Below are 11950 nucleotides of genomic sequence, written 5' to 3'. Positions count from 1 at the left end.
ACTCGTCCCTGCTCAAAACCGAGTCTTCAAAACCCCTGCTTCTCCAACCACCCCGTCACCGCATTCTTCTGATGGCCCTACCAACATCACCACCATGTCAGCACACAGTCACTCAGACAGTCACTCACACAGTCACTCCCCACCCATCCAACCCCCCTTCCCACTCGCACAAACAACACCACACCACACAACCCCCCCCCCCGCCCCGCCCCCCACCCCTCCCAACAAAGATTCACTCACTCACCTTCACAATAACGTGCCCCGTCAGGTTATTCACCACCACCGTCTTCTCCTCCACCCCCAGCTCCTGCGCCAGCGCCGCCCGGAACCGCGCCCGGTCCCCCTCCACCTTCTTGATCGCCGTCAGCTTCATGTTGCCGCCGCGCTTGGACAGGTGGTACACGGCGAGCTGGTTGGAGGGCGTGCGGTGGACGGTGTAGGGGTGGGAGGTCGTGGTGGGGGTTGTGGAGGGGGTTGAGGCGGGGGGTGCTGGTGGTGCGGGGGTTGAGGTTGAGGTTGGTGTCGCTGCTGGGGATGCGGGTTCGGTGGGTGTTGAGTAGTTGCGCGCGGCGAGGGTTGTGGATTGAGGAGTGGCTTTCGGGAGGGCTAGCCGTGGCGAGGCTACGAATGCCCGACGGAGGGTTGTTGGGCGCAGCATTGTGATTTGTGGTGTGTTGGCGCGGTCGATCGGTCGGCTGTGGTATCGCGCTGCTCAGGATTCTTCTCGAGGTCTCGAGTCAAACTGGACCGCTTTCCCAATCCGGCATCCCAGCTCTCGAAAAATTGTCGGGCTGCGGCAGAATGATTCGCCGGTCCCACATGTCTTCTGTTCATGCCAAATGTGGGCTGGGCCTGGAGCTTGGGACCGCGCACTGGCTGCCCGCTTCAGCCCACGGTTGGATTCGTACTTTCCAAATTTTGACCCCACCAAAGATCAAAAGACGCCCTCAATCGGAAAATTGGCGGTTTTGCGCGCTGCTTCTTGGGCCTCTTCATTCCCCTGCAAACTCGACATCGGAGTCTCGCTCGGCCGTGCCCGATTAATCTAGAGAACCCCGCCTTAAATCGGTTATCCGAGATAGTTTTCTTCGATACGACCACTACCGAACATCCACACATTACCACAGCGCAATCATGGCTTCCGCACCAAACGCCAACGGCGATGCCGCCGTGGCCGACTACGACCTGATGCTCAAGCTCGCCCAGAATCTCGATCGTCACATGATCTTCCCCCTCCTGGAGTTCAGCGCCGCCCAGCTAGTCGACGAGGAGAACGGCGTTGTCAGAGATGAGGCCAAGGCGCGCGAGATCTCACAGGCCAAATACTCGCTTCTCAAGAACTCCAACATGACCGATTACGTTGCCAACCTCTACTGCGAGCTCGCTGGCGTCGAGGAGGCCCCCGCGGAGTTTGCCGACAAGAAACAAAAGGTGTTCAGCCAGCTCCAGAACTTAGAGCAGCAGACCAGCAAGATTATCGAGCTATTGGAGCGGGAGGACGTGGTCAACAACCTAAGGAGCGACAAAGTTGCCAACTTGGAGTTTCTGAAGCGGGAGCATCAGGTGGGGCTGCCTTTTTTTGATGTTTGCGGGGCAGGACGCTGACGCTCGAGGTGAACAGGTTACCATGGATATGGTCAACGCCCTCTTTGATCTCGGCAACCTCCAATACAGCTGCGGCAACTACGGCGATGCATCCGAGATGCTGTATCGATTCCGCGTTCTCTCGACTGATAACGACAAGGTAGCGTTTGCGACATGGGGTCGGCTGGCCTGCGAGATCCTCAACATGCACTGGGAGTCGGCAATGGAGGAGCTCGGAAAAGTGCGCGAGACCATCGACACCAAGTTGTCGCAGAACCCGCTTGCTCAACTGCAACACCGGACCGCCCTCACCCACTGGGCCCTGTTTCCTCTCTTTAACTTCGAGAAGGCCCGCGAGCCGATCCTCGAGTTGTTCTTCAACGCCGGCTACATCAACACCATCCAGGCCAACTGCCCCTGGATTCTGCGGTATCTCGCCGTCGCCGTCATCACAAACCGTGGGCGCGCTAAGAACCCTGGCATCCACCAGAAGCAGATGAAGGATGTTGTGCGCATTGTTAAGCAGGAGGCGTACGAGTACCAGGACCCCATCACCCGCTTCGTGCACGCCCTGGCCATCGACTTCGACTTCGAGGAGGCCCAGCGGCAGCTCGTGCTGGCCGAGGAGGTCCTCCGCAGCGACTTTTTCTTGCTCGCCCATGCCGATGATTTCGTCGACTCGGCGAGGCACCTGATCTTCGAGAGCTACTGCAAGATCCACGCCCGCATCTCGCTGAAGGACCTCAGCGCGCGGCTGGGCCTCAATGCGGACGCCGCCGAGAAGTGGATTGTTAACCTCATTCGCGACACCCGGCTTGACGCAAAGATTGACTATAAGGAGGGCACAGTCGTCATGAATCACCCGCCAAGCTCCGTATATCAACAGGTCATTGAGAAAACTAAGGGCGGTTTCTTCAGGACCCAGGTCCTGACTGCGGCGATTGCGAAATAGGAAGAGCAATCAAAAACCAAGGGGGGGAACCGGCGGCCCGTCCCCTAGCGTGTGAAATCGGGAGCTGCGACCTCCCCAGGCGGTCCGCCCAAACGGGTTGGCAGCCCTGAACCGGAGCAAGTGCCGGGGAGTCCGCCGCCACGTGAAAGACCTTAAGGGGCTTGGCTTTGGGAATTGGAACTCCCCGGCGGATCGTGTGTGTGGCTTGGTAAAGGCATCCCGGGGGCTGGCGGTGGTAGACATCGTGCGATGGCGGCGGCCATATTACTATGCCGCGACAGCGAGAGACGAGCAGCGATGTACATATACCTCGGCGGCGCATGAAAAGGTTATGGTTAATGGTTCAATGCAAGAAATTCACACCCGACATGTCCTGCGTTTGAGATCTGCGTGATATACTTGCTCAGGGTCAGCAATAATTTACCCGTGACCATCTTGCTCATCGATTTGTTTCGCATGCCCAAGTATCTTGACTCTGCTTCTCATTATCAGGCGTGACCGTTCTCACAAATCCAAGGACCCAAACCTGGTTTCTCTTCATCATTGTCCTCCAATACGCCATATCACTCTACCTTAGATGTAACTAAACATTATCGAGGTAATATCTTCTTTGCCGCCATTACTTATCCTTCATTTCAATACTTAAGCAGTGATAATTGGGGCCCAGGCATTTGAGATATGTGCGCTACAATATTAGTACATGATATCGCTGGTGAATTAAAATAATACATCCCACTAATATTTCTACATTCCATTAAAACCTCCATGGTTTCGACAACAACAGCTTAGACGACAACCAACCACTCGCGCACTCCTACCCCAAGAACCCCCCCTCCCCGGGACTCCCCGTCCTTACCCCTTCACGGCATCTCCCACCGCTCATTCCCCCCCTGCATCCCAGCCCCCCCCGCCCCCTGATAATAATACTGCGGCGGCGGACTGCCCGACTGGCCCGGAAGCTCCGGCTGCCTGCCCACACCGTACAGCTCATGCTGCCCCGGGACCAACACCGGCGGGCCAGGAGCAACATCCGGAAACGGGTGCACCCCCGTCCCGCCCAGCTCCCGGTGTATGCCCCGGCCGCCTTCCAGCTCCCGCGTGGCAGTGGCAGGCGTGCTGGATAGGGTTGGAGGGGTTGGGTTTGTGGTTGCTGCCTCCGCCGCGACGGGTTTGCGGGGGAGGGGGGAGGGGGAGGGTCCCGCTGGTTCTATGTCGGCGGCCATGGGTGGTGGGAGGGGTTGGTCGTTGGGTTTGGGCGGTCGGTTGTTGTGGATGCAGATCCATATTGCGAGGCCTGCGATAGCGAGCGCGAGGGGGATGCCGAGTCCCAGGCCAAGGCCAAGGCCGAGTTTGAGAGTGGCCTGGTTGTTGTTGGAGGATGGAGCGGGAACGGGAGAGCCGGCGGCGTTGACCCAGACTGTGGAGGTGGCGTCGACGGTCACTAGAGTGTGGTGCCCTTCGAGTTAGAACCGCTATACAATTTGAAAGTAACCGATGCCCTGGCTCATGTTCTCTGGCAGGGAGCGGAGCAACACCCAGGGGAGTACAGTACCTGCAGGAGAATTGCAGCCACCACCGCCACAAGTGGGAGCAGGCACTTACCCCACGACTGTGAAGAAGAGTCGGCACCAGAATCAGACGCCGTCGTCTGCGTGACCACCGAGACCCGTGTCGTGGTGAGCGGAGCCGAGTCGGTCTCCCCAGTGCTGCCCGGCGCCGGGGCACCCGTTTCCGCGGCGGGCTTGTACCAGGCGGTAGCTCCCGGCTGCGTGAAGCCGTTCTCCATGCAATACGACGCGTAGATGGACTGCATCGCCGAGAGATCCAGGGTGACGTCGCCGCCTTCGCACGACGTCGAGGCGCATGATGCTAGAAAGGAGGTGGCCCTGGATGCGGACGCTGCTGCCGTGGCGCAGTAACATTCATTGTAGAAGGGCCGGCCGCACTGTAGCGCGCCTCCGATATTGTCGTAGAGGCTGGGCCATCGGCCGAGGCAGTACTGGACGCAGGAATGGGGCCAGTCCGCCCCGAATTCGCTGACGGTTTCGACGGCGAGAAGTGCCTGAGGGTAGAGGAGGAGGAGGGATAGGAGCCGGCCAAGTAACCCCTCCTTGAGAGCCATCTTGGGGTCAACGGATGGGTGTAAGTAGGCGTTTGCCCGGCTCGCCGATGTTCGAACAATACCCTAGGCAGGTAGTTGTGTTGTTGGGACACCGCGTGGTGGCATAACTTTTAGGGAAGTTAGTGGGCGAGGGCTTTCTTTATCAGGTCACTTCCGCTCAGCTGGCAAAGCAACGCCGGCACGGGGGGTAACCAGGGACAACTTGACAAGCGAGCTGTGCCGTTTATAGATATGGCGTTGCGTTATGGCTGCATAAAGTAGAAACGTTAGTTGGGTTGGCAAAGCGCTTGATTGGATATACAAGTCTGGGCGACACACCATTTCATCGGAATTGGAGGATGGTGGCCGCCTTGATTGGGGTAGCTGTGGATTTGGATGGTAATGAGGCTTGAGGCTGTCGACAAGGCCCTGGATAGCAAGCATGGCGCCTGCAGAATCCCCAATTTCATGCTCATGGGAGTTGATTCGCCTGAGTCTGTTTTCGTGACTGGGTGTCGTGTGGGCTAGAATGGACTTAGAACAGGGTTTAAAGAACTCAAGGGTGTTTTGGAAAAGGAGATAAAAATGGGTGCGTGTACACGAGGAAAAGGCATGAATCTCAGCTGAGGGCAAGTCACGGAACTGAGTGGTACAGGCGGTTCGCGGCTGAGCCAGAAGTTAAACCTCTGTCAATCACCAGCAGCACATACCCAACCATCACGGGATGATCAACACGCTGGGTAACATCGATAAGACTACCTCCCATGCCTCCCAGGATACCAGCCGAAATACATGCTCTAACCTACCCCGCCTCCCCCCCTGACAGTTCATCCCTCCCTCCCAGCAAGCCAAGTCCCCCCCTTCAGCTCATCAATAGCGCTATCCCTCAACCACCACGCCGCCTCGACCGGCCCAACCTCATCAGCCTTCTTCTCCACAGACCCATCCTCCTGCAGCAGCGCCGCCCCCATCGAAACCTTTTTCTTCCCCCTCCCCGACGCAGTCTTCTTCCCCTTCCCCTTCTCCTTCCTCCCCTTCCCCCCCTCACCAACAGCACCACCACCACCAGCACCACCACCAACAGGAGTAGCACTCTTCCCCTCCGCAAACAAACCCTTCCTCTCCGCCCACTCAAACAGCAGCCTCAACCCCAACAACCGATCCATCGACCACCCCCCCACGCCTTCCATCCCCGCCCTCAACACCAACCTCGCATCGACCGCCGTGCTCGCCCCCTCGCCCTCCCCAACCCCCCCTCCCGACCCAAACAAATCCAACACCACTCCCCTCTCAGCAAGCGACAAGTCCGCCAGCGCGCCCAGCCCAAACACCCACCGCAGCGGCGGCTCCCGCAGTCTCTGCTCCCCAGCAGCAGCAGCATCCCCCACCGCCCCATCCGCCAGCGCGCGCAGCGTCGCAGGAAACGTCCCCTCGTCCGCCGGCCGCCGGCGCAGATACACGGTCTGACAACGGCGGAAGGCGGCCTTGAGCGCCGGGTTCTCGGCGAAGGGGATAGCCAGGTCCCAGTAGCCGGCGGCCTTGGCGTCGGTGTCGACACGGGCGATGTCGTCGAGCGGCGGGAGCAGGCAGGGGGTCTGGCGGCGCAGGGTGATGGCGTCCGGGTCGGCGGGGTCGTTGGCGGGGGTCTGGGAGGCGGCGGCGGCGGCGGAGGGGGAGTTGGGGTGCAGGCGGATGAGGATGGGGAGGTTGAGGGGCTGGTTGGTGACGAGGTCCTTGGTGACGAGGCAGCGCGGTTCGGTGGCTAGGACCCAGAAGTGGCGGAAGGCTTGGAGGTGGGAGCGGTTGTCTTGGACGTTGGCGGGGAAGAGGGGGTAGAAGGCGACGAGGAGGGCGGCGACGGCGAGGTCGGTGGTGCCGAATGTGGCGGTCCCCGAGCCGAGGAAGAGGGCGCCGATGGCGAGGTGGGCCGCGAGGTGGCTGCCGTAGGAGGTGGTGGTGTCGTCGCGGCCGTGGAGGGCGCGGAGACGGCGGAGGACGATGATGTCGCCTGTTCCGGCCATCACCATGGCGCAAGACAGCGCCAGCGAGTCCATGCACATGCGGGCGTTGTTTCGCGCGAGCTCATTGTCGTAGTTGCTGACGGGGATCTGCCCGATGCGGATGAACTGGTCGAGATAATGCACGAGCAGGTCTCGGACCCTGACGTTGGCCGATCCAGCGAAGCGCAAGCCCAACGAAAAGCAAAGGCCAGCAAGGATTGAGAAGAAAGGTAGGTCCCGACTTCGCAGCTCGGTCACTGCTGTCAGTTGATACCGCGGCCGGTACTCGAGGGGCAGGCTATCCTGGATCCACTCAAACGTGGGATCCATCTCATTCCAGAGAATCAAGTTCTTCGCAACTGTCCGCAAGAGAAGAATATCTGGCCGGACGTAGTCGAATTGCAAGAGGGCGTCAGGGACGTCAATCTTGCGCGCCACAATCTGGTCCTCCGACTTCATGTAAATGAGCGCAATGGCCACCACGGCGCCAGCAGCTGACCAGTCGAGGACGTGGACAAGTTCCATTCTCTTGGTCGCCGTCGCCACCGTGAGCAGCTTTTCAGTGAGCTGCATATCCCTCAGGCCCTTAAGGTCGCCACCCTTGCCGAGGTTGATGAAGCCGAGCGCAAACCCAGCCGCGAGCCGGTAACTTTCATCACGAATTGACCCATCCTCCTCCTCTTCCTCCCCACTACCGACGTGCTCAATCTCGGAGAGCATGATCTCGCTCATGCGCCGGTGTTGGCTGTTGCAGTAAACCAGCCCGATGCCCATGACGCCCGTGGTTTGGGTGGCCGTCGAGAGGTTGAGGTCGGCCGCCCCACGGGGTAGCATGCGCGTGATGTGGACAGACAGGAGGCGGGTCATAAGCGCGTCCATGGTTCCGATGTACGACGCTGCTAGGCCTAGAAGAAGGCCGATGGTTGTCATGGTGTGCTTGGGGGTGAGGTACTTAAACGCAACCCATCTAGCAACCGACTTGAGATGACCATTCAGCCCGAGCGCGAGCAGGAAGCCTGCGTGACGGTTGCTAAGGTCCTGCCCCGGTTTGTTGTACAAGATCCAGGATGTGTCAATACCCTTGGCCTGTGGTGATATGGCCAGACCACCGGAGACTCCCTGGTGGAAGAAAGCCCAACTGATCTTCTCTTCGGGGAACATGCTCTTGTCGACGCTCACCGTGTTGTTGGCGGGCTTGACAAGACAATTTAGGTTGAACGCCGAAATCTGGTACTTTTGCGTGAGGAGCGGGTACCGAAGGGAGAAGTGCAGAAGGCCCCGGCCGGCCGCGATGGCCAGAGTGCTCGTGGCAATGGTCGCAACCAGTTCCTTCTGTTTCTCCAAATATTCGGCCTCGGTCCATTCCGTCTTTTGGTCCAGCCGTACAACACGATGCTTACTGGTCGATAGCATGCCCTGTGCCTCGTTCAGTCTCCTATCCTCTCTGAACAAGGAACGCACAATAGCCTGGCGCTCGGCCGCGCCGGCATCCTCGACATGGTCGTTGGACCCGTCGAGATTCTGACATAGCTCGCGGAAGTCCCGCTTTGCTTCATGGGAAGGAGACTAGACAGGGGTTAGCAGATGTTCATGCATGAAATCTTTCCCGCGCTCACATCGATGTCAAACCCAAGGGGTCGCCATGTCTTGGCTGGCTGTAACACACCGCTCACGTCTGTCCTCCCGACGAGCGCAAGGAGATCCTTCGGCCATGAAGGGGGAGGGTTTGGCTGGCAGATGGAGATGACATCTTGTAGGGCCGTGAGAATCCCTTCTGGTAATGTCTCAAGGATTTGAGGGGTGAAGCCACACTCATGCATGGTCACAACCGCTTCTATGCGGTGGGTGGTCGAACCGAGACGCCCGAAAAGTTTCTCAAACATTAGCGTACGGGGTGTGAGGTCCGCCCACAGCTGTTGCCTCAACTTCCTGCCCAAAGTGTCCCGAGTGGCATTTGCATACAAGTCCGATAATGTGGGATATTCCGTGCCGTGGTCTGTTGCGAGGTGCCCCTGGATCCAGGTCAAGATGCAGTAATCGAACGGGGGCTCGGTCAAATCGGCCACAACGCATGGGACTAAACAAAGTTAGTGTTTCGGTTGCATGAATTGGCCCGGGGAGAACGTACCAAGGCTGTCCGCGGAATCTGGCTCCGCCTGAGCGCCCAACGCGTAGACAGCCGCGTAGCGGTGCCACCCGAGCCATCTGGCTAGTTGGTAGAGGAGTGCCTTGGTATCGGTTTGGCCAGGTGATGAATGCTCCGAGGTGGCAATGTTGAGCTTTTGCTCTTCGACGAGGAGGTGCAGAGCAAGTAGCATACTCCAAGCCGCCATGTTACGGGGTTCGCCAGTCCTATTCAGGGCCGTAGGGAGATATCCATCAAAACCGAACGCTGATAGCCCGTCTGGCGAGGCCATCCATCTCTTAGCAAGGGTTATGTGAAAAGCAACAAAGCTACTTGATGGCCATGATCTTGTACCAGCGGCGCTAGGTGTTTCCGGCAGGTCGTCGAGGGCCCATTGCCACGCCTTGGTCCGCATCCACTGGGGACAGGGGGACGAGTTTGGTGTCTCACGCAACTGCATCGCCTCCCATTTGTTCCTGGCGGCCGGCTTCACCGTTTCACTGGCAAGCGTCCGCAGCGAGGTTTCACTGTTGTGGCCCAGCGCTAGAAAACTCGACAGAATGAGGATCACAGCGGCCGACCACTCCACGTCGGCGATTGCATGCTCGAGCCCTCGGCGTTTCGCATCGCGGAGCCATTGCATGGCATGCCACCACCCAGCAACGAACCTATCTGCGTATGAAGGGTGGAGAACGCTGCGGCAGACATCCAGAACCATGCGTACCTGGGGTGAAGAAGGCTGTAGCTGAATTTTTATCCGATGGTATTTTCCGTTTTTGTCCCGAAGGTCAACGGCACCCTGGGAGTTGGGGTGACAGATCGTGTCGATTTGAGTTCCCGTGAGGTTAATGTGAGGGGAGCGTTGCTCTTGGGGTACTCCATCAACTCTGTAGCTGCCAGAAAACTGGAGGCTGCTAATGTTGTTAACTAGAAGTGGAGGTAGCGTAGCTGTTGTAACTTTGCCCCATGGTGACTGCAAGCTGAGTTCTCTGCCGCCACGCCTATCCTCTGAAAGGATCATGATGGACTCGATCCCATCAGAGATCTTGCAGGAGTCGACTACGCTTTGGACCCTCCGGGGTTCGCCAGGGATGATATCGAAGTCGCCAGGATCTGGGGATTGCTTTGCTTTATTTTTCTTGGGAGTTTGGCTCTCTAAATGCTGAACGTGGAGGGTAAGGAGCTGGAGTCTTTTGTCGACTGGATCTTGAATAGCGATCAACAGCTGTGATCGACCATGCTCGTCCGTCGCCGTTGGGGGGCCTGCAAGAATGAACACCTTGGCCTGCGTCCTGGCCGGTTTCCCAGATAGTGAGTATCGCACGTTTGCGTTATCCATGCTGACACTCTGGATCTTGGTGAGCAACATCTCGCGTACAAGCCCGTCAAAATCATGATCATCAAGGCCCATGTTGTGGAACCCTTCGAAATCACCTCCAGCACGTAGCTCTTCAAGCAGGTTGTCAACCGGTGCCTCGGGTAGCTGATTGATACGATTGTAGTTGAAGGTCGCGCCGAAACTTGGTGCGCCGTAGCCGCTGCTCAGCCGGAGCCGCTGGCTACCGTGCGACTCAGCCCGCCTCCCTCCATGGTTACCAACTAATGGCTGCTCGGCAAAGGTAGCTCTGTCCTGTGAAGCAGACAAATCAGCGCGGGCCAGCAGAGAGCTCACCCGCCGGGACTGCCTGCGGGTGGCATCATTGCCCTTCTCCGCGTCCACCAGCGAGCTCAAAGCATTCTCAAGGGTCTTTTCCTTGCCTTCCGCCTTGACGCTTTTCCTGGTCTTCTTGCCGGGGAGTGGTGCACCAAAGCTTTCTCTCGTCGATGGGTGGATGGGTGTCGCCGCGCCACTTGCTAGTCCTGGTGCCATCGAACTCCGTCGCCGCGATGGTTTGGGCTTTTCCTTTTGCTGTGGATCTAGAACAGAATCTTCGTATTCAGGGTAGGTCAAACGCCATATTGTGTACATGTTGACCTCCCGGTTGACCGTGACTACAATTATGAGTTCACAGCAACCCGTTGCAGAGGCGCGGGGGATATGGACCGCCTGGATGTGAAGGATCTCTTCGGAGCGAGCGAGAAACACGGGGGCAGGTGGGCTTTTCCGGCCCTTCCCTGTCGGTGGTGCTTCAGGGTGCGTTACCACCAAGCCAATCTCGAGCAAAGGGTCGCTCAGGCACACCAAGCGCGGCCAATGGCTTTCGCTGGCCTCCATGGGCTGTTGCCACATATTTTCTAGTGTTAAGCTCAGCCGTAAGGGTAGGACCTGGGGGTTACCCAAGCCCTCGGTTGAGAACTCGGTGAGTCTGTGGCCATGAGAATGGCGGGGGCCGAGTGGTTGGGAGGACACGAAAGAGGCGGGGGGTACTTTTGGCAGCTTCAGGGAGACTGGTGTGCTGTCGACTCGTAGTTTGCGTTGTATGATGACGCCCCGGGGGCCGGCACAGGCCGATTCGACCTCGAAAGGCATGTGGACTACATGGCTGGTACCGGAGAGGAAGTATATATGTGCTTGAGATCGGAGGAAAATGACGAGGGCTCGAGAAAGGGGGCGTTTGTCGGGACGGTTCGGAGTGGTATGTTCGGTCTTCGAGGTGGCTCCCGGGCTGTCGGAAGAAGCGGGGAAGTAGGCGAGGAGGGCTTGGGTTACTGGTTCCTTCTCTGGATCGAAACTGAAGCTCTTTCGAAAGATGCCCCCGCGGGACCAGATCACGCAGTTCTCGGTGGTGAAGAGCTCGTCCTCGTATTCTCGGCCGTCTTCTTTACTGATGATGACCTCCCAAGAATAGGAAGAAGCGGGCGGGTTTGGTGGTAGAATCTTCTCGTTGACGGCATGTCGTAGCCCAATGGGTTCGTGTACCCCGAGCGATGTGACCGTGGCCATGATCAAGGCAGTTGACGAATGCGGCTGCAATTAATTATTGCTTCTTCAAGCTACACCAAAGGCCGGGAATTTGGTGTTGCGAGACAATTGGGCGATTCCATGCCGGTCGAGTCCTCGGGGGGCCGCGGTGTTTGTTTAGCTAAGGTAGTTGCCAAAAATGTCAATAAATCCCGTCCGATTACCTGCAGCAATTCTTTCATTCGAGCTTCGAGTCCCCTTTCGGTGTGCACCTTGACGGTGGCAGGCGCGTTTGGGGCGCGACGGTCTGGCAAGGCTGATACCCCACTGAATGAGGGGCAAGCTC

The 11950-nt window shown here is 58.3% G+C and overlaps 4 protein-coding genes across 4 annotated transcripts; 1 reads left to right on the top strand and 3 right to left on the bottom strand.

Moving 5' to 3' along the window:
* Positions 1-26: 26 nt before the first annotated feature.
* On the bottom strand, positions 27-658 carry F5144DRAFT_547132 (mitochondrial 54S ribosomal protein mL49; the record flags this gene model as incomplete). Its single annotated transcript, XM_066787453.1, has 2 exons — positions 27-77; positions 245-658. 2 exons carry the CDS (start codon positions 656-658, stop codon positions 27-29), a joined length of 465 nt encoding a protein of 154 aa, XP_066645412.1.
* Positions 659-808: 150 nt separating this feature from the next.
* Positions 809-2967, top strand: F5144DRAFT_569699 (eukaryotic translation initiation factor 3 subunit E). The gene is made up of 2 exons (XM_066788717.1): positions 809-1563; positions 1622-2967. The coding sequence occupies exons 1-2, from the start codon at positions 1135-1137 to the stop codon at positions 2534-2536; spliced, it is 1344 nt and encodes a 447-aa protein (XP_066645411.1). The 5' UTR covers positions 809-1134; the 3' UTR covers positions 2537-2967.
* Positions 2968-3303: 336 nt separating this feature from the next.
* F5144DRAFT_207228 (uncharacterized protein) lies at positions 3304-4791 on the bottom strand. Its single transcript, XM_066782975.1, has 2 exons — positions 4139-4791; positions 3304-3977 (listed from the first exon to the last, which is right to left on the bottom strand). The coding sequence occupies exons 1-2, from the start codon at positions 4656-4658 to the stop codon at positions 3397-3399; spliced, it is 1101 nt and encodes a 366-aa protein (XP_066645410.1). The 5' UTR covers positions 4659-4791; the 3' UTR covers positions 3304-3396.
* A 673-nt stretch (positions 4792-5464) lies between these two features.
* F5144DRAFT_531257 (uncharacterized protein) lies at positions 5465-11871 on the bottom strand (the record flags this gene model as incomplete). The annotated part of the gene is made up of 3 exons (XM_066786941.1): positions 8766-11871; positions 8254-8714; positions 5465-8203 (listed from the first exon to the last, which is right to left on the bottom strand). Exons 1-3 carry the CDS (start codon positions 11644-11646, stop codon positions 5465-5467), a joined length of 6081 nt encoding a protein of 2026 aa, XP_066645409.1. The 5' UTR covers positions 11647-11871.
* Between the last annotated feature and the right edge of the window lie 79 nt (positions 11872-11950).

Source organism: Chaetomium tenue (assembly GCF_020726465.1).
Source record: "Chaetomium tenue strain MPI-SDFR-AT-0079 chromosome Unknown F5144scaffold_3, whole genome shotgun sequence".
Lineage (NCBI taxonomy): Eukaryota > Fungi > Ascomycota > Sordariomycetes > Sordariales > Chaetomiaceae > Chaetomium > Chaetomium tenue.
Note: the sequence above shows the minus strand (reverse complement) of the source record. Positions and strands in the feature narration are given on the sequence as shown.